The sequence below is a fragment of the Leishmania martiniquensis genome, chromosome 30 (assembly GCF_017916325.1).
Source record: "Leishmania martiniquensis isolate LSCM1 chromosome 30, whole genome shotgun sequence".
NCBI classification, from domain to species: Eukaryota; Euglenozoa; class Kinetoplastea; order Trypanosomatida; family Trypanosomatidae; genus Leishmania; species Leishmania martiniquensis.
Window position 1 is genome coordinate 1,265,998 of NC_090165.1, and position 24,976 is coordinate 1,290,973.

The 24,976-nt window shown below is 59.7% G+C and overlaps 7 protein-coding genes across 7 annotated transcripts; all 7 read left to right on the plus strand.

Annotated features, from left to right (window-relative positions):
• Positions 1-2,307, plus strand: LSCM1_03971 (uncharacterized protein; the record flags this gene model as incomplete). The annotated part of the gene is made up of 1 exon (XM_067321499.1): positions 1-2,307. One exon carries the CDS (start codon positions 1-3, stop codon positions 2,305-2,307), a length of 2,307 nt encoding a protein of 768 aa, XP_067176867.1.
• A 745-nt stretch (positions 2,308-3,052) lies between these two features.
• On the plus strand, positions 3,053-3,484 carry LSCM1_03972 (uncharacterized protein; the record flags this gene model as incomplete). The annotated part of the gene is made up of 1 exon (XM_067321500.1): positions 3,053-3,484. The coding sequence occupies one exon, from the start codon at positions 3,053-3,055 to the stop codon at positions 3,482-3,484; it is 432 nt and encodes a 143-aa protein (XP_067176868.1).
• A 1,023-nt stretch (positions 3,485-4,507) lies between these two features.
• Positions 4,508-5,713, plus strand: LSCM1_03973 (uncharacterized protein; the record flags this gene model as incomplete). Its single annotated transcript, XM_067321501.1, has 1 exon — positions 4,508-5,713. The coding sequence occupies one exon, from the start codon at positions 4,508-4,510 to the stop codon at positions 5,711-5,713; it is 1,206 nt and encodes a 401-aa protein (XP_067176869.1).
• A 910-nt stretch (positions 5,714-6,623) lies between these two features.
• Positions 6,624-7,046, plus strand: LSCM1_03974 (uncharacterized protein; the record flags this gene model as incomplete). Its single annotated transcript, XM_067321502.1, has 1 exon — positions 6,624-7,046. One exon carries the CDS (start codon positions 6,624-6,626, stop codon positions 7,044-7,046), a length of 423 nt encoding a protein of 140 aa, XP_067176870.1.
• Positions 7,047-7,919: 873 nt separating this feature from the next.
• LSCM1_03975 (uncharacterized protein) lies at positions 7,920-9,095 on the plus strand (the record flags this gene model as incomplete). The annotated part of the gene is made up of 1 exon (XM_067321503.1): positions 7,920-9,095. The coding sequence occupies one exon, from the start codon at positions 7,920-7,922 to the stop codon at positions 9,093-9,095; it is 1,176 nt and encodes a 391-aa protein (XP_067176871.1).
• Positions 9,096-12,453: 3,358 nt separating this feature from the next.
• LSCM1_03976 (uncharacterized protein) lies at positions 12,454-12,606 on the plus strand (the record flags this gene model as incomplete). Its single annotated transcript, XM_067321504.1, has 1 exon — positions 12,454-12,606. The coding sequence occupies one exon, from the start codon at positions 12,454-12,456 to the stop codon at positions 12,604-12,606; it is 153 nt and encodes a 50-aa protein (XP_067176872.1).
• A 3,069-nt stretch (positions 12,607-15,675) lies between these two features.
• On the plus strand, positions 15,676-16,419 carry LSCM1_03977 (uncharacterized protein; the record flags this gene model as incomplete). The annotated part of the gene is made up of 1 exon (XM_067321505.1): positions 15,676-16,419. One exon carries the CDS (start codon positions 15,676-15,678, stop codon positions 16,417-16,419), a length of 744 nt encoding a protein of 247 aa, XP_067176873.1.
• Positions 16,420-24,976: the final 8,557 nt, after the last annotated feature.

The following is a 24,976-nucleotide window of genomic DNA, read 5'->3' on the forward strand; positions in this document are numbered from 1 at the left end:
ATGCACCAAACTACTTTCGACCACTTCTTTGCGCCCAAGGGTCCGGCGGGAGAGCCGAGCGGAGCCGGTGACTCGAGCGAGGCGCTGAAGGAGGCGACTGCAGACACACATCAAATGGACCGAAAGCGGCCACGAGAGGAGGAAAAAAAGGCGACGTGCCATCACGCATCGAGCGCCTCGCCTTCGAACAGCGACTCACGTCTGAGGACAAGCTGGAGTGAGTCGCCCAATGCCTACTACGCACAACACATTTCGGAGTATAGAGCGTTGGCCGCCAATGTGCCACCGCCCACCGCGACGTCCATGGCAAAGCTTTTCCAGGACTCCTCCTTCGATCCGATAACAACATTCGAGGCCGTGTGGCCGCTTCCCCGGATCCACGCCGCGTCGCCGACGGCTGGTGCTTCGGAGCCCGTGCCGTTTGCAGTAGTGGTTGACGTGCTAGCGGACATCAGCGCCACCGGCTCGCGGCTAGAGTGCTTGAAGCAGCTCACTTTTCTGCTCCTTGCCATCATCGAGCGGTGCCCAGAGGACTTAGTGCCGGTGATGTACCTGGTGATCAACAAGTACGCGCCGCAGCACGAGGGCGTGGAGCTAGGCATCGGCGATGCGGTATTGGTGAAGGTTGTGGCTGAGTGCTGCGGCATGACCGAGGCTCGAGCCAAGGAGGAGTACCGGCAGACCGGTGATTTGGCGGAAATAGCGCAGTTGCACAAGCAGAGGCAAAGCACGCTGATGAAGCCGAAGCCGCTCTCCGCGCGCAGCGTGTTTAAGGCATACAAGGAGATCGCCATGATGAGCGGCAAGGATGTGGTGCGGCGGCGATCGGACTTAATCAAGGGGCTTCTACGCGACGCGCGGGGCCCTGAGGTGAACTTGATTGTGCGTGGGCTGCAGCAGAAGATGCGCATCGGTCTTGCGGAGCCGTCCGCCTTGTCAGCCGTGGGCTACGCATTCGCTCTGCATTTTCTCGGCAGTGCGCAAACGCACGAGATGGAGGAGGCGCAGCTGCAGACGCTGCTTAACACCGGTGCCGACAGTCTTGCGCGTATCTTCTACGAGGTGCCGAGCCTGGAGGTGGTCCTGAGCGCGGTCCTGGCGAACGGCTTTATGATCTTGGTACCGGGTAGCTCCGTCGCCACGCAGCGCGCAAAGGACCTGTCGATTCGGCCTGGACTGCCAGTGAAGCCTCAGCTGGCATGCCCAACAAGCGGCATCACCGTCATCCTGGACCGTCTGCAGGGCAAGAAGTTCACGTCGGAGTACAAGTACGACGGCGAGCGCGCGCAGATTCACTACGACAAAGAGAGCGGCTTCCACATCTTTTCCCGTAACTCGGAAACCCACACTGGCAAGTACCCTGACGTCGTCTCAATGCTGCCAAACGTGTTTGACGCAGCTGAAGTGCAGTCCTTCATCATCGATTCGGAGGTGGTGGCGGTGCATCCGGTGACTGGGGCCCTGCAGGCCTTCCAGGTGCTGCAGCATCGGGGACGAAGGAACATTGCAGAGGAAGATGTCAGTATACCCGTCTGCGTGTTCGTGTTCGACATCCTGTACTTCAATGGAGAGCCACAGCTGAATAAGACGCTGCAGCAGCGCCGCGAGCTGCTGTGGCGGTTCATTCGCCCCTTCCCACCGAGACTGTCCTTTGCCACGTACTTGGACTCGGATAACGTCGAAGAGATGCAAAAATTCTTAGAAAAATCTATTGCCGATGGCTGCGAAGGACTCATGGTGAAGACGCTGGAGGAAGAGGCAAATTACACCCCGGCCAAGCGCTCGCACTATTGGCTGAAGCTGAAGAAGGACTACATGGACGGCGTCACCGATACGCTGGATCTCGTGCCCATCGCCGCCTTCTACGGCAAGGGCAAGCGGACGGGCGTGTTTGGCGGCTTCCTGCTCGCGTGCTACGACCCCAAGGCGGACGAATTCCAGAGCATCTGCAAAGTCGGTACTGGCTTCCAGGACGATGAGCTGGAGAAGCTCACGCAGTCTCTTAAGCCGTTTGTCGTGCACCAGAAACCGCGCTACTACCGCGCAGGTGGAGAGGAGCCTGATGTTTGGCTGACCGAGGCGCAGGTGTGGGAGGTGAAGGCGGCAGACTTGTCGGTTTCGCCAGTCCATCAGGCAGCTGTAGGACTCGTGGACCCCAACAAAGGCATCGCACTGCGCTTTCCCCGCTACATGCGCCAACGCGAGGACAAGAAACCTGCGGACGCCACGAATGCATCGCAGGTGGCAGAGCTGTACAGGGCGCAGTCCTTGGCATTGCAGCGCGGTGCGAACGATGTGGATGAGTGAGCCTTTACGCTGACAGGCACACCGCGACATTTCTCGCGTCTGTATTCTATCGCAAGCGCCTCTCTCTGTCTCTCTCGCTCTGTATGCAGACGGCATTCTTGGCAACACGAGGCTTAATTCTATGCCTGCCCGTGTGCAGTGAGGACGTCAAGAAGGTGAAGCGTTGAAAGGGCTGCTGCGGCTAAACTCATCATCGCCGCTGGTGCCCACGCTCTCTTTCATGCAAGCACACGCACACGTTACCTCAGCCCCCCTCCTCCGGACAAAAAAGGCCTGGGAAGCTATCAACCACAGCGGTGGTGCCGATCCTCCCCTCCCACCCACCACGCTCGTTGCCGTCTGCACCAGTGTCGGCGGAGGCCTTCCCTGGCTATGCGCATTACCCGGGGGCGAAGAAATGGCTTGGCTCAAAGGCTGCGCTACTGGACTTCAGTCTTGCGTTCTCACACACAAACACACGCACACGCACACACTTCTTAGCCACGCTTTCATGCGGCAGCGCCACAGTGGCGGGAGTCCCCTTTCGCGAAAGCGCTCTTTCGCTTGGGCTGATCCCCCAGCTCTCTTTGCATGGGAACATCTTTGCAAGGAGGCACTACACAGCGTGCTGACCGCTCTCGTGCCACCATCGCTATTTACCTCCCTCCTTTTTCTTCCCTAGTCGGCACATACGCGAAGACAAAACGCGCACAGGCGATAACAACATCAGCCCGCTTTACTGCGGCGCCGCGACTCGCGCTCGCGAATGGGTACCCGCTTTTCCTTCCTGGTGCGCAAGCGACGGAGGAACGCAGAATCGGGCGACTCACCTCCTGCAGAAGGCCTCAGTGCCTCGGATGAGGCGTGCTTTACACCTTCTTCGCTCTCACGCTTGCTGCTACGTTTGCGATACCGCTGTGCTTCCCCGCGCCGTATCGGATTGGATGTGTGCCGCTGCGTCGCGGAAGATATGGCAACGCGCCGCACGTACGGCTGCCACGCACATGTTTACGAAACCAGGACCTCGGATGAAAGCCACGGGGTGGCGCTGGTGTGGCGCGTCGACGAGCTTGCAGACTCCCTCTCGACTCTCTCCCTCCTTTCGCTGTGCCGCGTGGCCAATAGCTGCCGTAAAAAGACGCTGGTGACGACCCCAAACGGTCAGGCTGTCGTATTAACCTACACAGCCGTTCTCTAGGAGTTGTGACAGGGCACAGGCGCACAACGCTGAAGGGGCGGCGGCGCTGGCTGCCCAAGTCTCTGTTATTTGGCTGCTCTCTCCTCTAGTCGTACCACTGGCGGGCAGGTGCCCAAACGACAACGCACAGGGAAGAGAAGAACCATCCGTGGCTGCCCTGAGAAGGGGGGTCGTCATGGGGTCTGGCGAGCTTCTTTCCGCCTCGGCCCCCTCCCCCGAGTCCCGCCTCTTTTCTTCACCCCCCCCACCTTATCAGAGAGAGGTGCACACATGCACGCATGAGCACCCCTGCCGATTCCTTCTCTTTCGCCCGTCGCACCCCCTCTGCGCCGCTTACCCGGTCTCTCTCTCCCTCTCCCTCTCCGCATACCCGCCCTCTGTCCTCTGCCGTGCTCTCCTCCATGCCCCCTTTTTTTCGGGCCAGCCGCCAGTCACATCTGAGAAGCCGTCGGCACGCCGGGGACATCATCCCCCGTCAATGCCCCTTTGCTAAGCGCATCTCCGCTTCCGTTTTTCTGGTTCTCTTCTTGTGCGCACGCCTAACCCATTTTGAACCGCTCTTTCTCTCTCTGTCACACACGCACACACGCATCGTTTTTCTTGCCCCTTCTCCTGACCAGCTCCCTAACAGCACCAACGTTCTGCCGACGCGCAGGGACACCGACGCACCTCTCACTTTAGGGCGCTCGGCTTCTTCCCTTCGCATCCGCCTCTGCAAGATCACGCAGCCGCACATCCTCTTTTTCTTTCACTTCCCATAGAGCCTTAATTGCCCTTTGTTCACCTTTAGCTGAGACGACGGGCGCAAGCATCCAGTGACCTGTCCAGTTTCCATCGCGCGCTAGCAGCGCTCCCTCTGCCTCTCCCTCTTTCTGCTGGTCTTGCCAGCTTGAACGGTTCATCACTGTTTGAGATACGGCGGAGGCTAATCGACCGCCACTTACCGTTGTAACATCAACAAAGACAACAGGCACGCAACCCGTCTACACGAGTACGTAAAACGAGGCATCGACAGCGCACGCAATGACCGCCCTCGCCGCGCTAGAGAAGGAGGTGGCGGACCTGAAGCGGATTCGCGTCTTCAATGAGACGGTACGCACCGGTGTCGAGCGCGTCTTGGGGAGTCTTCCGTCGCCTGAAACAGAGAAGGACACAGCCACCAAAGTTCGTATTTTGCTGTTGCGTAGTCAAGCGACGCTGCTGCTTCCTCGCGTTTCACGGGAGGCGGAGAAAGATCTCAATGCGGCGCTGAAACTGCAGCCCGGTTCGGCCACAACGTGGGTGGAGCTTAGCGAGTGTTTGCTGCGTCGCAACGCTTTTAAGGAAGCCTGCGACGCGCTCGACAATGCTCTACGCGTGAGCCCAGCGCACACCGAGGCGCTGTGCAAGTATAGCCAAATCCAGCGGAATCGCTGCGGTGAGGAAGGGGTCACGCCTGAGCAGCGTAAGGTGTACTTGGATGATGCCGTGACGAAAGCCCGTGCTGCCGTCGGCTCCAATGTGGACGACGCAGACGCATGGAACACGCTGGCACTGTCGCTACTGTCGAAGGTGACGCTTGAGGGCGTGACGTTCGACGGCGTCCGCAGGGCACTGGCGGCGATGCAGCAGGCAGAGCGGAAGTGCCCCGAGAACCCTGACGTACCATACAACAAGGCCGTGCTGGAAAGCCTTCTTGGCCACTTTGGGGCCGCCGCGATGGACTACTGGAAGGCACAAGGCCTCGACAATGACCGCCTTAGGGGCACCCGCCACCTGGCAGAGGAAAACGCGAAGGTGCTCGCGCGCGCGCAGAGTCGTATGAAGACGTCGAATGGTATCGGAAAGCGTGACTTCAAGAAAATCTGTACCCGCATCGAACAGGCCCGTAAAAGGTGCATGCAGACAAGCTCCGCCACGTTGGTTGGTGTCGTAGACGTCATCACGGAGCCCACGATGCAGCCTGTCACGCTGCTGGTGTCAGATGAGGAGGGGAACTTTGTGTTTTTACTCATGCACGAGGTGCGCGCTTCGTGCTTCAAGATCGGCGATGTCATCGCCTATCCGGGGACGACTCCTACTGAGCGTATCACGCACAGCATCGCTGCACGTCCAGGGGTGGAGGTGGAGCCTTTGGAGCTTACCGTGACCCATGCGTATCCAAATCCCAAGGGCATATTGGTCAACGGGCATCCACTGCCCTCCTCTGCGCATGTGCCGCTGCAGATGTCATCTCGCCTCTTCACGTGAGCTGAGCGAGAGCGGTGATCCGATTTCGGCTTGATGCGAGTGTCGCAAGCACGAGGCGGCGGAATCGACTGCCGAGGCGACTCCCTCTCTTCCCAACCCTCTTTCACTGACTGCCCTCTTCGGGTTAGGCGGTTATGTTAGTGATCAATATATCGGGCGTAGACAATGACCATGGAGAATAATGCACGTAGCGGCCACCTTTTCGTAACCTTCTCGTGTCTGCGTCCCTCCCTGCCTGTCTGCGTGCGTGTGAAGTGCGCAGTGCGGCGTCACATGACGGTCTGAGGAAAAACAAAAGACGACCAGAAAACGAGTGAAAGCGGAGTTGCCCAACAGAAACGGCGCCTCGCTCTCCCTGGGGCTTATGTGTGTGTGTGCTGCTTTAGCTTTCACGACGGAGAGTCTCTGACATGCAGCATTCACACAGGTACGCGCTGCTTCTGCTCTCCTGATTGCCCGGCTTCGTAATGAGAGGCGTCACGCTGTCCAGGTGATGAGGCCGCTTGCGTACACAGAGTGAGTCGTGCGCCCCTTCCTCTTGCGCGTAGTTGCCCCACCTACGCCCCTCTTCCACATGCGCAGAGGGTATGGACTATGTCGATGCCGTCATTTGTCAGCTCCCAGCGTTACTCGATAACGACACTGCTCACATCTTTTGTGTTTCCTCTTGCTCTCGACCTGCATGCCGCACATCCACAGAGAAAGGGAGTCCCCTCTCTGACTTCTCCTCTTACCTCCACAGCGTTGGCTTCCTCGCGCGCGAAAGGAAGAGGGCGCTAAGGAAGAGAGAGAGGCTGTTTCTGCAAGGAGCGCAGCTGCGTGTTTATCATTGTCGTATGACTGCAGATTTGCCACACATCACCTCCTGTTGCTCTCTTCTTCCTGCTAAGCGGCGACGGTGCCGGCTCCCATGGTGAAGCGCCTCCGCACGCGCCTCGCTGCGCCGACCGGCGGTGAGGGCGGCTTTGGCTGCGCATTTTGTGGCGCGCACCTCTGTGTCGCCGAGGACATCGTCTCCGACAACTTCCGCGGCCGCCACGGCAAGGCTTTCCTTGTCTCCCGCTGCGAGAATACTTACTACGGCCATCAGGAGGAGAAGCAGCTGATGACAGGGCTGCATCGCGTGCGCGATGTATTTTGTTCGAACTGTGACCAGTACGTTGGCTGGGGTTACGACTTTGCGGTGGATGAGCGCGAGATGTACAAGATGCAGCGCTTTGTGCTGGAGCGTCAGCTCATTCGAGTCATCACACATGGGCAGCTGCGCGGGGCCCTCGGCTACAGCATTCCGGAGGCCAGCATCACCTTTTCGTTGCCTGTGGCACGCTCGTAGGCTCTCGACTTGTGGCAGATGCGTTGGAGTGATTTGGCCGCACGTGTGTGGCAGCGCTGCATGAACTCTACGCTCGTTAGACAGGTGCCCATATGTCCTGCGCGGCGTCGCGAGATATCGGCTGAGGTGCTGAAAGCGTCGGGTCTTCCCATCTTTTGCCTCTCACCGTCCTAGCCGTGGTCGGGGCCCGCCTCCCTTTTCTTCCACTGTTCTCATATGCTCACTCGCAAAGCGGAGGAAGATAACGACAGCCCTGCCCATTGTGCTTCGCCACATGTGCGTTTTCCTCCCCCCTCTCTCTCTCGCTCACCTCCATCTCTGTGGTGCTCCTTTCAGTGCACATGATGCTGCACCTCTTCGCTTGAGACACTTGCCGGTGATAGACGAGCGTGCCTGCCTGCCTGTCAGTTTGCGCATGCCTGCGCGTCGCTGAGCAAGAGAAAGTGATTCGAAGCCCTCGAAAACAATGAGCACGCGCAAAGACGCATGAGAGACACGACAGTGCCACACTGCTCCTGTGTGACTCTCATTGTGTGGCCTCCTTTCCGCTTTGGTGCACCTCACACTCATCCACCCTGTCTTCTGGAGCGTGAGTTGCGCCTTATAGCCCCTAATCCGCCCGTGTTGCCGGGGATGAGATTCTCTGACGTGCTCCGCGGCTCTCCATTTTATGCAGAACGTCGATTCTTCGACGTCTCCCTCACCTGTGCCATTGCTGTCCCTCTCTTGGCGTCCACATAAGTGTGATGTGCGGCATTGGTGCGCCCCTTTGACCCTTTTTTTTCGCACTTCGTAAGTGCCTCTCAGTTCTTTTTTTTTCGTGGAGGGGGGTTCCTGCTGCGCCCCTCGAGCCGGCCTTTTCTATGTGACACAATGCCGGCGTCCTCACACAAGCAGGGCAGTGCGGAGACGGATAGCCGCGCTACCGGCACAGCAAGTAAGCGCGCACAGGATGTGCTGATCGGAGGCCGCTTTTGCATTCAGGAGCGCCTGGGTGGCGGCGCCTTTGGTGAGGTATTCAAAGGTATCGAGGTACACACTGGACTTCCAGTCGCAATGAAGATGGAGCTGACAAAGGACGTCCATCGCTCGCACCTGAACCTGGAGAACCGAATCTACAAAAAGTTCAATGAATGCCCGGTGACTGTGGGGATTCCAAAGTCGTACTACTGCGGCCGCGTGGGGGATTACACCGTCATGGTGATGAGTCTCCTCGGCCCGTGCCTGGAGGATCTCTTCGACGCGTGCCACCGAAAGTTTAGCTTCAAAACGGTCTGCATGATCGGTATCCAGATCGTTCAGCGACTCCAGTATCTTCACAGCGTTGGGTACCTTCACCGTGACATCAAGCCAGAGAATTTCGTCATGGGCCTCGGTCCGAACTCGCACATCGTGTACGTGATCGACGTTGGCCTGTCCAAGGCGTGGCGCGACTCCACAGGAAAGCACACCCCGTACGCGGAGGGCAAGTCGCTGACCGGCACGGCACGGTACGTCAGCATCAACACCCACCAGGGTATTCAGCAGTCTCGGCGTGACGACTTAGAGTCTGTCTCCTACCTGCTTGCCTACTTTGTGCGTGGCAACCTACCGTGGCAGGGGCTCAAGTCGCCTAAGAGGGACGCGCGCTTTGAGCGCATTCGAGACGTCAAGATAGCCACGTCACCGGCGGAGCTATGCAAGGGCTGTCCCCATCAGCTGGCCGACTTCGTCGAGTACACCCGTTCCCTCCAGTTTGAGGCGGAGCCGGACTACGGCTACTGTGTCAAGCTGCTTTCCTCGGCGATCGCGGACATGGGGGAGGAGTACGACTACTGCTACCAGTGGATCGACCGGGGCGAGGGCGATCCTGGCTCAGAGGCTCGCGGATCCGCTCATAGCCAGCGTGCCTCTGGCGCACAGTCCGGCATTGCTCTTCGCGGCTCCAACGTCATGGCCTCCTCCGTCTTTGTGGGAGATAGCGTGGCGAACGCGATGAGCAAATCTCAGCTGAGCAGCAACTTTATGGAAGAGATGCAGGACGCCTACGGCCTCAATGACTACTTTTGAGGAGGGGCACCGTACAGGAAGACGCTCTGCCTGCTGAGGGTAATGTATTATAGTGTGGTGGCGGTGGTGTCTTTTGTGTGTGTGTGTGGGCGTGTTTGAGGCGTATCTGCGGTGACGCGCGCTCTTCTCTGCTGAGAGAGAGAGAGAAAGGGCGGGGGCGGCCGCGGTGACGTGTCCTCTTTATTCTTTTTATTTCTGTAGCACCTGAGGACTCTTCATGTGAACAGTCAGTATCAGCGTGTGTGTGTGCGCGCGCGCATGTGTCACCGGTTAAGCGCGGTGATTTTTTTCATTAGCCATACGATTGTCTGCCTTCTTTCCTCTACGTTGGACATGTGCATCTTTTCTGAAGGGGGGAGGGGCGGCGTTTTTTTTGACCCATCTCTTACCGTGCCGTTGCACGTGTGAGCCATGCGGGCGGACGAAACTTTTCTTTTTCCTGCGTGCATCGCGTTGTGCTGCTATGCCGTGCCCACAGCCGTGACGTTTTTTTTATCATTATTATTGCGCATTTCCTCTGTTGGCTCCTGCCGCATGTCTCTTGACAGATCTCTTAGTGGCCTCATCACACACATATATATATGTGTGTGTATATGTGTGTATAAATATATTTCTGTTGCTTTATCTCCGCAGTGCCGAGACGGCCCCGCGAACATATCGCATTGTACTATTTTTGCCTGTCTTCTGTTTCCATGACGCCACACCGGTAGATCATCTCTGCCTACCGCCCCCCTTCCCTTGACTCCCTCTCTTCACTTTTACACGCTTCAGCAGGACGTACGGCGACATCACATCCATGGCAACCTGAAGGAAGCGACAGCGTCCGCGTCTCCCTCATATCTTCGCTGCACATCTTCTTTTGACTGTGTCTCTCCCGTTCACGATGCCTGTCGTGCCAACGGTATCTTCAGCCCAACGCCCACGAACGTAAAGGCGCATTCGTAGGCTGCAGAACGGGTATGAGAAGGGTGACACCGCGCACTTTGCTCTGCTGCCAATGCGCTCTCACTCCTCCATGGCCAGGCCTCTCCTTAGCGTCTGCACTGCGATGGGAACAGGAGGGGCGCGAGCAGCAATGGTGCGCTGTCGAACCTCTGAGCGCGCGTGGCTCGCACCATGCGGCTCCTCTCTCGGTACAACCCTCAGAGGATCTCCTCATTCTTTCCTGGATCTGTAGTCGCCTCGTCTTCGTTGCGCTTTGGACTTCGAGGGCGGCTGCCCTTCTTTCTTTTCCCGCTTTGCTCAGCATGAAGAAGCGAAGAGGAATTACCTTCGAAAGGAAGCGCCGTATTCTTACGCCTCGTGGAGAGCAACACATCGCACTTTCGCGGCTCCTCCGTGGAATGGGGCTGGGCGTGTCATGGGATCACCTTTCTCTTTTCATTCTCTCGCACATTTTTGTTCGTGCATTAGCCTCGCCGCTGCCAGCGCCGTGCTCCACCGCGGCCCTGTGCTTAGCTGACTCGCAAATGTTTTCTGACCCCCTCAGAATGCCGCACCTCCAAGGCCGTCCTTCAAGCTGCCCACGGCCCCGCTCGCGGAGACATGGGGAGGAGATTCACGCAGCAATGCTCAATAGAAAATCGGGTCGCGAAAGGGCCGTTGCCTGACCGCTCGACGGAGCAACTGAAGGAAAGCACGCCGGGCCATCTGCAAAGGGAGGGGGACCTAATAGGGACGGGTGCCACGCGCGACTGAATCCAAAGGCACGCGTTGGTACTCGTCCATGTTGACGTGCCACGCTTTCCTCCACCCACCTCAAGTGGCACCGACAGAAGCTGAGGACTGAGAGCGTCTTGCCAACAGCACCAGGCAGAGTGAGGCGCTGGGCCACGTCTGGGACTAAGTCGGGGGCGCCTCTCCCGGGAAAACACAGTCGCGGCGAAGGGGCCCTCTCCCTCACCCCCTCCCGGCGGATACAGAAGAAGAGATTTCCGCGTGCGCGCCATCGGACCTGACGCTGGCGGCGTCTGCGTCGCTCCCTGCCCACTGAACGCCATTGTCGGCATGCCGGTCGGCAACCGCCCGATGCCCAACAGGTTGCTGAACCTGGATGCTTCCTTCGGTGGTCGTCACTCGCAGAGACTCGGTGGTCTCCGTTGCACCAAGAGCCGACGCGGCGGGGGACTGATTGCCTCGGGCAAACAGGTGGCGGGGCTTTGTCCTGGCGCCGCGGCCACACCGTACGGCAGCATACTCGGGTGTTGGCCCTTCTCCAGGAGCACGTGTGGCGAAGCGTCTGCGAGAGACGGCAGGGGCTGGCTGACGAAGGTTTACGTGTGCCATCCGCGCAGCCGCGCCCCTCGACGCGACGCAAACGCTGCGGCGAGGTGAAGGTGCGACTTGCCGGCGGCGGCTGTTGTCAAGGCACGACTTGGACTATTGCGTTCGACTTGCGCTTGCGGGCATACGCACCTGAGCACCTCCTGCTGGCATGCGGTGCACCGCCAGCGCTGCCCAATGCCTCGGTCGCGCGCATGGCACGAAGAAGCTCACAGGAGGGGGGCTTTTTTTTACGGTATCCCAAACGCCGTCATTGCGGTGACTGGAGGGCTGCCGCTGCTGTGAGGGGTGTGGGCGGAGAGCGGCGGGAGGGGAGAGTGGAGAATGCGAATCGGCGGATGCGGATGAATGTCTGCGAGCGCCGCTGTGAGGGGTGAAAGGAGTGGGCCCAGAGAATGCCCGGAGGAAGCGGCTGGGGGGGGGGTGGACTTGTCGCTGACGCATCGGCGACGCGGATGCCTGCGAGGGCGTGTCGATGGGCAGCCTGCCGCCGTTCTGGCCGATCCGGCGGGTGTTATCGATGGGCAAAAGGGTATCGTGCCCAATGCTGTGGCGGTAGGGGCGGTGTCGAGCAGGTGAGGCGTGCGTGTCAGCGACCGCCGCGAAATGTGAAAATGAGGCGTCCTCTTGTGAGCGTTGGCATCCGCTGACGGCCGCGGTGTTGCTGCGGGCCGCGAAGCGAAGGGAAGCGGGGTGTCCCCTTACCAATGACGAAGCGGGAAGGAGTTCCCACCCGACGCAGCCGAGGCCATCAGGCGCTTCTCAGGAATCGCCACTGTATGCATGTGGGTGTGTGTCAGGGCGTGGCGGTGAAAGGGTGCGCATTCGAACGCCATGGCTCATCGCCATGCCTGGTGGGTGGGAACTGGTCGCTTCTGTGCCTCTTCGCTGTGGGTGCGTCGCCAACTTTGAAGGGGAGGGCGCATGCTCGAGGGAAGCGACATGGTTGCGAGTACCGGGCAGAAGTGCGATGCAGGTTTCTTACACAGAGAGAGAGCATGCGGAAAGGCACATTGCAGAGGACGGCGTGCCAGTGAATGAACTGACGCGCACAGCAGCGCAGGCAGCCTTCGCAATGCTGCATCTGTACCGGGGCTATGGGACCGCTGTTTCGATGAGAAAGGTGGGCGTGCGCAATGCCGCCGCCGAGCCCCTCGGCAGGAAGGGAGGCGGGAGGCGAGCGCCGTGGCGCCAAAGGGCCCCACGGCCGGTAAAGCGAAGCTGCTGAAGCCCATGCTTTACATGGGGGGGCGAATCGCCGCCTGGCGCCCCCGCCAGCGGAGGGGCGGCCACAGCCCCTAAAGCCGACAGAGCCACCCCAAGAGATCACGACGACGGAGACGCAGCGCGATGGCCCCACCCACCGCCACCCCAAACATACACATACAACATTTTCGCCGCCCCCACCCCGTTTGTGCAAAAGGAGATCGCTGGCCGTCTGTGGATTTCAGGAGCCATCAGAAGTGTAGGCGGTGCCAAAAGCAGGCCCCGCCAGAGACACGGGGGTGGACACAGTTGGCCCCACACCCGGAGAAACACCCCACGCACAGCACGTTCCCGATGCGGGGTGCACATGGCGGGGGCATGGCTGCGGTGGGGGCGATGAAAGGTAGACGAGGATGCAGTACTAAAATACACGTTCATTTTCTTGCTTCCCATTGAGTCCTGTTCACGCCCCGCCCCATCCGACTCATGCAGAAAGTTGGCCGAGCCTGAGTTCGTGTCTCTGTCGCTTCCACCTCGAATTGGGATGCGCATCATGGCGCGGCACCGCCGCCTGTGGGTATGCAAAGAAAGTGCTTGTTCCGAGGGGGTGGGAAAGGCAGCTGACTGCGCGCCGTTAGAGTAGGGGCCAGACGGCGTGTGACGGCCCCTTGGTCGATCGTATGGGTAGCGGCTGGCGGCAACGCTTTGGCCAACGTGTCATATCATCTGTGGGCGACACCGCGATCGCAGCCTCCGGCTGGAGAGGGGGCGGTAGGCACGCTGAGGTGCTGGACACGGTACGGAATGCGCCACTGCGTGTTAGCGAGGCTGATCAGCAGCACCCCCACCCCGCATAATATCCTCTGGGGGGGATATTACCGCGTCTTTGCGAGTAGCAAATAGGGGCGCGGGTGCCCCCTTCGGTGGACAGACTATCACTTTAGCCTGGCCGCAGAGAGCTCTTTTCAGCTTTGCAGCGACCGCATTGGAGATGCGCCACGCAACGGAAAAGAAGTCTTCAGTCTGGCACACATGTTTGCGCGTTTTCTTCGTTTTAGTAACGATGTTCGCACAGCACAGTGCGATGGTGAGCCGATTTGATGGCTTTCGATGCGCTGCGGGGGGGCATGGGAGGCGCATCGACAGCTGCGCCACATAAAGAGGAGCGGTACAATGCGTTACGGAACCTCGGGGATACCGCCGCGGCGTTGTTGAGAACAGTACGCGAGGGGGTTGCGCGAGGGGCAACGCCGCACGGCTGTGACGTCGGCAATATCTCACTGCGAGGAAGACAATGGTGGCGTTGAGGTGTCAGGAAAAGATCGCCATTGCACGGCACCTGCCAGCAACGCTGGCTGACGGAGGGTGCACCGACGGCTCTGTATGTGGATGCCGGGGCGCTGGCAATGAATGCAGCGTGTGGCACCATAGGCTCGGTGCAGATGGCCTTTGTCGCTCACCGTTTACCCTGTTGCGCGTGCACCGAGAGAGACGCTGCACAACGACGTCGGGGGGGCATTGGGTGCCGTTCCGCGTGGGCGGCTCGACATGAACTCGCCAACGCCCTTCAATGCCAGCATTGACATTGAGGCAGCGCACCTCTACGGTTGTGTGTCCCTTCCATCCACGTGGTGCGTACTCGAAGAGCGTTGGAGAATCGGGCAGATGGCCAGCTGGAGTGGAGGAGGAGGGGGCGCCACGGCACTGCAGTCGTTGGCAAAGAAGGCAATATCTCACCTGGGTGAGCGCAAAGACTGGCAGGAAATACTTTTTGGTGCATTGGTGGATAGGCTCACTACAGTCGTGCACGCGATCATGGATGAGGTTACGAGATGCGTGACAGCCTCGGAGGAACTGCGTTGCACCAGAAAGCAAATCTGCACGTTACAGCGTGCCGCTTTTACCTCTTCCTCTTCTCACTACATTACTTGGTGACTTATGGCATGGGCTACGTATGTATGCATATATAGCTTCCGTGCATGTAGGTTGTGTTGCCCTTTTCGGCATCTCACTTATCCCACGGCAGAGTTCGCTCAATCGAGTGCTTGTCTAATTTGCTGCTATGTGACTTTACCCTCTGCTTGGCAGCTGTCGCTCCACTTGCGTTTTTGTTTCGTGCGCTGGTTCAAGTGATGTCTGTGATGGCCCACTTTCTCTGGCCGGATGGCAATTGCACCTCTCAGCCATAGGTGTGGAGAAAGCGCGACGCCTTTCTCCCTTCAGCGTCCTTTTCTTCTTTCGGGAAGTCAACGCCAAGGGGAAGAGGAAGGCCCGACCATGACGTGCGTTGCTCGGCTACATGCTTTCACGGCAGCGTTGAACGTGTGCTACCAGCTCTGCGCCGATTTAGCGACCTTTCGTGTGTCGCTACCGGCGGTGGCGCCACACATTGCTTACGAAATTACCTCGTTCGGCGAAAGTCGTAGCGTTGAGACAGAGGAGTAAAGAAGAGGTCTCAGGTGCTCGAGGGCGGCTGAGCGACGCGCGCCAAATTCGTAACCGGAAGCGTGGAATATCTTGGTGGTTTGTGTGTGAGGGGCTAAGCTGAACCCACTTGAGTCATTCGAGCCTCTTCTACAGTTTCCCTCACGCTAGCCTCACACTCGAGCATGCGGAGAATTGCGCGGCAGCATGTCGCTAGCGTGCTTCATCGCGATGCACGAGGAGTTCTCTTGACCGTAGCTTCTCTGCATGACCGCACGTGCATGCTGACCCACACCACGTTGCGGTCTGCGGGAGCAATGCGCTCTGTCGGAGAGCGCCTGTATCAGCGCTTTCCTTCACACCCCTTTCTCTCGTATTTACTATGACCATCATCCAGCGCATGCACGATAACCTTCGCTTCTTTCCCTTCGTCTCCGCTAGAGCCCCGCCTATCTCTGTTCACAAGCGGGCGCGATCTAGCGCCCTACAGCACAGATTATCTGGCACACATTACGTGAGTGCAGGGGAGGAAGGGGCTTCTGTTTCTGAGCCACTCACCCTCTCCCCTTCTCTGCTTGCGTGTATTCTTCCTAGTCTGCTAGTGTTCAGCGTTTCCTCGCTGGGACCCCATTTTATCTTCACCGCACCTCTAGCGCTGACTGTTACCATGGCGGTGGCGTGGACCCCTGATTTGATTGAGGATCTTCTTTTCCGGCAGTTTATCAAGGATGAGGACATCACCCGCATGCTTCCCCCAGCTCCGCATGTGTCCAGCGAAAACTTCCTCGAGAGGTATGACCAGGCAACCAAAATACTCTTTTCATACGTGCGCAACGGCCCTGTGTCGGCGCTCGCCTCGCAGAACGTAAACACAGCCTCCGGCGGCAAGTACGGCGGCGCCACTCCGCTGAAAGGGTTCGTGGGGCGCACGCCAGCGGTCAAGCCGGCTCCACCAGAGCCGTCACGGTCATTTGCTCGCACAGCAACACCGGCGCCGGCCTCCACTAGTCGCGCACCGTCGGTCCAGAAAGGCAACATCAGCTCTCCACCAACGGCCAAGACAAAGCGGCAGCGGGTGGAGTGGCCGGCGGATGTGCCTACAAATCAACTGCTGAAAAGCAACAGCCGCTCCAAGGTGGCGCATCTGACAGCGAAACGTGTGGCGGCACAGCAGAGCGTCGACCCCGATCTCATCTTTGCCCAGAACTGCGGTGATCTTCCTCTCAGCGTCATCTTTGCACCATACCCCAAGGCACTCAAGTCTGTTTCTGCCGTGCGCAACGCCAGCGGAGACTGGCGCACAGACACCTTTACAGCTGAAGAGGAGGCGTCCTACAAGAACGATTTGGGCTACGCGCATTGCGGCCCCAGTCAGTGCGCGTACGGCAAGTGGCTTCCTTCTCAGTCGTGAGTATAGGTGAGTGGTGAGGATCGAGGAGGGGGCAAAGGGCTGTGACCCCACCCTTGTGCCAGCGTGTGAGAAAGGATAGGGGCCGACGAATCATCTGTCGTGCCGCAACACATTCCTAGAGGCGAGGGGCCCGCACTGGGAGAAGCGCGTCCCTTTGTCCACGACAGACCATTCCGCTTACCGCGCCGGCCGCAGACACCACTAGTGGAACACGGGTTGCACCCATTTCTGCAACATTTGGCGAGTGTATCATCTTCGCTTGTGCCGCAGATCCCAATGGCGAGGGGCAACGCTGGCGCTCTTACAGTTTTCTGTATACCCGCAGAGCCGCAGCATCGCTGTATGCAAGTCTTCTCTCCCCCGTAGCTCTTCCATCACCGTTCTGGTAAGGCTTCCTAGTCTGCTGGCGTGTCCTCAGCATCCCCTCCGTCGCTCTCTTTGTTTCTACTTTTTTCTGTAGACTGTTAGACAGGGCGTCTTTGTTCACTTTTTTGGCTCTCTCCCCAGCCTTTTCCACCCTCTCTTATCCGTTTGATGAACTCTCTTCCCTCCCGCTGGCTGCTCGCCGGTAAACAGTGAAAGCCCTCGCGAGATGGCGGCGGATGTGCTTGCGACCAGAACAACAGAAGCCGCAAAAAAGCAACAGAGCAACCACACGAGCCGAATCGCCATACCGTGGGCCCAGTATGAAGCGGTATTCCTGCACATCGCAGTATCGTGACGCACCTGCCACGTGCGCCGCACAAGTCTACCACGGCGGGTGTCTACTGGTGCTTCTCTGCGCTCCATCAGGGCGAAGATATAGGGGCCCCTTGCGCGTGGCGCACCCTCTGCTGTCACAGGCGTGCGGACATCGGTGGAGGCGGAGCGCCCCTGGCTGCCGCTGGGCCATGGCAGCGTCCCGCCTCCCGCGGCGCGTGCGGGGGCCCGGCAGCGTGCCGAGGGCGCCGCGAACAGGACAGTTGGGCGCTGCAGCCTGGCACGCGAGAAGCCCCCGCCAGCGTATCGTTGGGTGCCGCGGCTTGAGGGGACCGAGGGCGGACGGCGGCGTGCGCCTCGGCCACCCCTCTTGTTGTCCGCACGCCAGGCGTGACTGCGTGCGCCCTGGGGCAGGACCCTGGAGGCGGCCCCCGCCTGGACGACGGCGTGCAGCCGCCCAGCGCGGCGCGTGTGTGAAGGCGGGCCGACGCGCCCTTGACGGCCCGGAGGCTGCCGTGGTGCACAGCCAGCAGCGGGTGAGCTGCGGAGGTGTGCGTATACATTTGCTGATTGTCTTCAGGTAGAGGGATTCTCTAAGAGAAACAGTCGAAGCGTAATGCCCTATGCGGCCGCTCGGAACGGCGGGGGTGAGTAAGCTGAAAGGTGCCGCACGCGCGTCTCGTGTGCCATATGCTGAGTGAGTGCTTGGCGCTGCGGAGAACGGCTGTGGGCCGGTGAGAGGTGCGTTACGCTTGGCGACCTACGGCTGTGGTGTTGCTGGCGGGCTTTCGTGGTATGCCATTTTGCATGCGACCTTTCCGCGTTGCACGTTCCTTCTCGCTTATTCAATGACCTCTGATTCCGCTCTTCTTTCCCGTCTGGCGTCTTCGAAACCGCTTGTATAAGGACTGGCGGCACGTCTGCCCCACTGCATCTATTTGCCGATCTCTACCCGTACTTATGCTACCGCGTGACGGGTAAGATGCTGGCGCTCGTGTGCCAGGTTCACGGAGTGCCTAACCCAGACATGCCGAGGCTCTCTGCCCTACGCTAGTGTGTAGGCTTGCTGCGCTATACACCGAGGAAGAGACCGCAGCAGTGTGCGTGTGCACCTCTCTGGTACGACTCGTGTTATCTTTTCTTCTTCCTTCCAAGCATTCACTTCCATCTAATCGCTGTGTTGCTCTGGGGATGCGGTATCCGCCCAACACGCAGGTATGGGTTAAGTGCGACGACGGTGTTTGGTGGCCCGGCACGGTGAGAGAGACGGACGCGGAGATGCAGGCGTTTCTGTGCGCCGGCGAGGACTGCTGCGTGGAGTTTTATCACAGCCCGGGGGAACTTTATCCGCTTTTCTCCGCTGACAAAGCACACGTGCGCCCTTTGCACGCAGAACGGCACGCCCGCACCCCCGAAGAGGACGCTTGGTTTGCCAACGAGACCGTTGCGGAGGCGGCGGCGAGGGCTCTGTGCGACTATGAGCGTCGCCGCCTTGTGAGCTCGCCTCCCGCCGGCGCATCTGTGGCATCTGCTGCGATGTATGAGCGAGAAGACACCGGCAATGCGCTTCCCTTCACTGCTGCCGAGTTGCGTAACATTGAGTCTTTGCTGAACGCGGTCGGTAGCTCGACGGCAACGCGTCTTCGACAAGAACTGCGGCAGGCACGGGCCTCTGTAGTGCCGAGGGACGCACGCAAGCAAGAAGCGCAGAAGCGGCCGACCCGAAAGCGACAGCGGCCTGCGGAGCCGCTAGTCGTTCCAGTGCCACCTGCGGTGACTTCTCTTCAAGTGGCTGAGGAGGCTCCAAAACGCGCTGCGCATGATGTCAGCTGTGGTAGGCGTGCTCTTTCGGAAACGCTGCGTGGTGCTCGTGGTGTCGCGGAGCGCTCCCGGGCAGCTCTTTCTCGCCTTCGTCGGCCGACGACGGCGAGGGACGTGAGGCGAGCAACAAGGGCACAGTGCCATTTGTGCAGGCCGCACGGTGCCACGTGCTGGAGGTGCTCCGCCACGAGGTGTTCGAGAACCCGTCGAGGTTTGTCTTGTCCCCTGTGTACCATTTTGTGGACATGCTCGGGGCGGTTGTCGTCGAAAACAGTAGCCTAGCCACGACGCTCCCTGCCCCTCGCACGGTGCGCGAGAGGCCGACGGAGGGCCTCGCGCCGCCGCAGCGCGTGCTTTTGGTGCCTTTGACAGAGGACTACGAGCACACTACCGGGTGGATGGTGCCAATGGAGATGGAGGGGTCGAGGCTTTCCATGTCGCTGTACGTCAACGATACACCCGTTTCTCTGCCGCCAAACTGGCAGCTTTCCTCCGCCAAGGAGACGTCTGCGGTTAAAACTGCAGTCACGGTGGATATCACGTCCCTTGTGCTTCCGGACGAGCGGGAGTTCTCCCTACAGGTCATCTTCTCCGGCGACGTGTCCGAGATGGAGGTGTGGCGTGGCGTCATCGCTTGTGTATTGGTGGAGGAGGTGGGATTGGCGGACCTCGGTGAGCGCATCGTGTGTACGTATCGCAAGCCTAGAAGGCCCGCCATCCGGCGGTCACCGTCGTTGGCGTGCGGCGAGCGCGGCGTCGTGGCCATCACAGAGGCATCGGTGAAGATTCAGTGCCCCATTACCACTCTCACGATGGAGATCCCTGTACGGAGCATGTACTGCGAGCACCTGCAGTGCATGGAACTGGCGGCGGTGCTCATTCAATGCGCCCGGCAAAACGTCTGGAACTGCCCACTCTGCGCAGCTGCCATGAAGCCGGAAGACATTATCGTCAACTATCGCCTCAAGGACTGGATCGCCTCACATTCGCGGCAGATAGTGGAGCAGGTCGAGTATGTGGTGGAGACAGAGCTTGGCCGCCCCCTCAAGGCTGTGTACAAGGCCACTAGGTCCGAGCAGCACTCCACAGTTGAGATTGTAGACGACGAGGAGTAGTGGCGGCTGCGCGGAAATAGCTCACACAAATGTACACGCATCAACATGCATCAACGCGTGTTCGCGAGTAGTCTACCGTCTTTAACGGCGCCGCTCCTTTGGGCACGCGGAAGTGTTTCTTCGTTCTCTACTCAGCTTCCTCCCCCCTCCCCCCGCCTGCCCCGGCCGCGTTGGCTGGAGTCTTCCAAGATGAGAGCCAAGCCCCAAGCGAGAAAAGGACCGGCCTCGCTCAGCGGCGGCGCAAACACATATGGGCACAATCGGAAAAAAGTGTGCGCGCTACAGAGGCACAGCTGAGATGTGAAACAGACAGGTTTGACCCCGGAGAGGGGCGGTGGGGTAGCGGGAGTGGTGGCGCTCCTTTCGTTGCCGCTGCTTCATTGAGCGGTAAGCGGGGTTGCCTCAACCCATTCCCATCACCGCAGCCCGCTGAAGGGGAGGGGCGATGGCGCATGATCGGGTGCTGCGAGCGTGTGCATGCTGGATCGTTTCCAACATCCTCTACACGCGCACTCTCTGCATTTCCACCACCTCCGCCTGATGCATTCATTTCTGTATGTGTGTCTCCATGGTCCCCTCTCCATTCGCGCCTTCGAACTGAGCTCCATACCTGCCGTCTTCTTTTTCTTACACGCACGCCCTCTTCCTGCCGCACCACCCACAGTCAAGTGCTCTTCACTCACCCTATAACCTCGCCCTCATAATGTCCGTCCACAGCATCCTCTTCTCCTCTGAGCACGTGACGGAGGGCCACCCGGACAAGCTGTGCGATCAGGTATCTGACGCCGTGCTTGACGCGTGCCTCGCCGGCGACCCGTTCTCGAAAGTTGCTTGCGAATCGTGCGCGAAGACGGGCATGGTGATGGTGTTCGGCGAGATCACGACGAAGGTAGTTCTGGACTACCAGAAGATCATCCGCAACACGATCAAGGACATCGGCTTCGATTCTTCGGACAAGGGCCTGGACTACGAGTCGTGCAACGTGCTGGTTGCTATTGAGCAGCAGTCGCCGGATATATGCCAGGGCCTGGGCAACTTCGATAGCGAGGATCTCGGCGCTGGCGACCAGGGCATGATGTTCGGTTACGCGACAGACGAGACGGAGACGCTGATGCCGCTGACATACGAGCTGGCCCGCGGCCTTGCGAAGAAGTACAGCGAGCTGCGCCGCGACGGTGGCCTGGAGTGGGCTCGCCCGGATGCGAAGACGCAGGTGACGGTGGAATACGACTACGACACGCGCGAGGGCAAGCAGGTGCTGACGCCAAAGCGCGTGGCGGTGGTGCTGATCTCTGCGCAGCACGACGAGCACGTGACGAACGAGAAGATCCGGGTGGACCTGATGGAGAAGGTGATCAAGGCTGTGATCCCTGCGAACATGCTGGACGCGGAGACGAAGTACTGGCTGAACCCGTCTGGCCGCTTTGTGCGCGGTGGGCCACATGGCGACGCCGGTTTGACTGGCCGCAAGATCATCGTTGACACGTACGGCGGCTGGGGCGCGCACGGCGGCGGCGCCTTCTCCGGCAAGGATCCCTCGAAGGTGGACCGCTCCGCTGCCTACGCCGCGCGCTGGATCGCAAAGTCGATCGTAGCGGGTGGCCTGGCGCGCCGCTGTCTTGTGCAACTCGCTTACGCCATTGGTGTATCGGAGCCGCTGAGCGTGCACGTGGAGACGTACGGCACCGGCAAGTATGACGACGCGAAGCTGCTGGAGATCGTAAAGAAGAACTTCAAGCTGCGCCCGTACGACATCATCCAGGAGCTGAACCTGCGCCGCCCCATCTACTACGAGACGTCGCGCTTCGGCCACTTCGGCCGCAAGGACGAGTCGGGCAAGGGCGGGTTCACCTGGGAGGTGCCGAAGAGGATCGTCGAATAGGCAAGGCGCGTCCACGAGCATGCCTCCGTGCAGGATAACAAGTACGTCACACGCTCTCTCTTCCGCCACTGAACTAGTCGATTCTTTTCTCACCGACTGCGAGGATGCGCCGCGACTCATCGAGTCTCGCTTCCTGGCATAGCGCACCGCTACCAAGAGCTGGCGCCACGCGCGCGTCTCTCGTCTGCCTCTCTTTTCTGTTCCTTCTGACCCTCTCCCCTTTGCTTTCTTCTCCTCTGTGCTGACCACGTTGGGTAACAGACATGCGACGCACGTTTGGGGCCATTTTTGCTTCGGCTTTCTAATCTGTTTTCCGTCTTTGTCTATCGGCACGTTTGTGTCGTTTTGTTCGCCCTTCTCCGTTTTGTGCTTTCGCCTTCTCTCCTTCGACCTCTCTTTGTGTGTATTTCTTTCGCTTCCAACCAGTCCAAAAGACGATGCGACGCGTCATCAGACCGTGTCGTTGGGTGCCGCGGCTTGAGGGGACCGAGGGCGGACGGCGGCGTGCGCCTCGGCCACCCCTCTTGTTGTCCGCACGCCAGGCGTGACTGCGTGCGCCCTGGGGCAGGACCCTGGAGGCGGCCCCCGCCTGGACGACGGCGTGCAGCCGCCCAGCGCGGCGCGTGTGTGAAGGCGGGCCGACGCGCCCTTGACGGCCCGGAGGCTGCCGTGGTGCACAGCCAGCAGCGGGTGAGCTGCGGAGGTGTGCGTATACATTTGCTGATTGTCTTCAGGTAGAGGGATTCTCTAAGAGAAACAGTCGAAGCGTAATGCCCTATGCGGCCGCTCGGAACGGCGGGGGTGAGTAAGCTGAAAGGTGCCGCACGCGCGTCTCGTGTGCCATATGCTGAGTGAGTGCTTGGCGCTGCGGAGAACGGCTGTGGGCCGGTGAGAGGTGCGTTACGCTTGGCGACCTACGGCTGTGGTGTTGCTGGCGGGCTTTCGTGGTATGCCATTTTGCATGCGACCTTTCCGCGTTGCACGTTCCTTCTCGCTTATTCAATGACCTCTGATTCCGCTCTTCTTTCCCGTCTGGCGTCTTCGAAACCGCTTGTATAAGGACTGGCGGCACGTCTGCCCCACTGCATCTATTTGCCGATCTCTACCCGTACTTATGCTACCGCGTGACGGGTAAGATGCTGGCGCTCGTGTGCCAGGTTCACGGAGTGCCTAACCCAGACATGCCGAGGCTCTCTGCCCTACGCTAGTGTGTAGGCTTGCTGCGCTATACACCGAGGAAGAGACCGCAGCAGTGTGCGTGTGCACCTCTCTGGTACGACTCGTGTTATCTTTTCTTCTTCCTTCCAAGCATTCACTTCCATCTAATCGCTGTGTTGCTCTGGGGATGCGGTATCCGCCCAACACGCAGGTATGGGTTAAGTGCGACGACGGTGTTTGGTGGCCCGGCACGGTGAGAGAGACGGACGCGGAGATGCAGGCGTTTCTGTGCGCCGGCGAGGACTGCTGCGTGGAGTTTTATCACAGCCCGGGGGAACTTTATCCGCTTTTCTCCGCTGACAAAGCACACGTGCGCCCTTTGCACGCAGAACGGCACGCCCGCACCCCCGAAGAGGACGCTTGGTTTGCCAACGAGACCGTTGCGGAGGCGGCGGCGAGGGCTCTGTGCGACTATGAGCGTCGCCGCCTTGTGAGCTCGCCTCCCGCCGGCGCATCTGTGGCATCTGCTGCGATGTATGAGCGAGAAGACACCGGCAATGCGCTTCCCTTCACTGCTGCCGAGTTGCGTAACATTGAGTCTTTGCTGAACGCGGTCGGTAGCTCGACGGCAACGCGTCTTCGACAAGAACTGCGGCAGGCACGGGCCTCTGTAGTGCCGAGGGACGCACGCAAGCAAGAAGCGCAGAAGCGGCCGACCCGAAAGCGACAGCGGCCTGCGGAGCCGCTAGTCGTTCCAGTGCCACCTGCGGTGACTTCTCTTCAAGTGGCTGAGGAGGCTCCAAAACGCGCTGCGCATGATGTCAGCTGTGGTAGGCGTGCTCTTTCGGAAACGCTGCGTGGTGCTCGTGGTGTCGCGGAGCGCTCCCCGGGCAGCTCTTTCTCGCCTTCGTCGGCCGACGACGGCGAGGGACGTGAGGCGAGCAACAAGGGCACAGTGCCATTTGTGCAGGCCGCACGGTGCCACGTGCTGGAGGTGCTCCGCCACGAGGTGTTCGAGAACCCGTCGAGGTTTGTCTTGTCCCCTGTGTACCATTTTGTGGACATGCTCGGGGCGGTTGTCGTCGAAAACAGTAGCCTAGCCACGACGCTCCCTGCCCCTCGCACGGTGCGCGAGAGGCCGACGGAGGGCCTCGCGCCGCCGCAGCGCGTGCTTTTGGTGCCTTTGACAGAGGACTACGAGCACACTACCGGGTGGATGGTGCCAATGGAGATGGAGGGGTCGAGGCTTTCCATGTCGCTGTACGTCAACGATACACCCGTTTCTCTGCCGCCAAACTGGCAGCTTTCCTCCGCCAAGGAGACGTCTGCGGTTAAAACTGCAGTCACGGTGGATATCACGTCCCTTGTGCTTCCGGACGAGCGGGAGTTCTCCCTACAGGTCATCTTCTCCGGCGACGTGTCCGAGATGGAGGTGTGGCGTGGCGTCATCGCTTGTGTATTGGTGGAGGAGGTGGGATTGGCGGACCTCGGTGAGCGCATCGTGTGTACGTATCGCAAGCCTAGAAGGCCCGCCATCCGGCGGTCACCGTCGTTGGCGTGCGGCGAGCGCGGCGTCGTGGCCATCACAGAGGCATCGGTGAAGATTCAGTGCCCCATTACCACTCTCACGATGGAGATCCCTGTACGGAGCATGTACTGCGAGCACCTGCAGTGCATGGAACTGGCGGCGGTGCTCATTCAATGCGCCCGGCAAAACGTCTGGAACTGCCCACTCTGCGCAGCTGCCATGAAGCCGGAAGACATTATCGTCAACTATCGCCTCAAGGACTGGATCGCCTCACATTCGCGGCAGATAGTGGAGCAGGTCGAGTATGTGGTGGAGACAGAGCTTGGCCGCCCCCTCAAGGCTGTGTACAAGGCC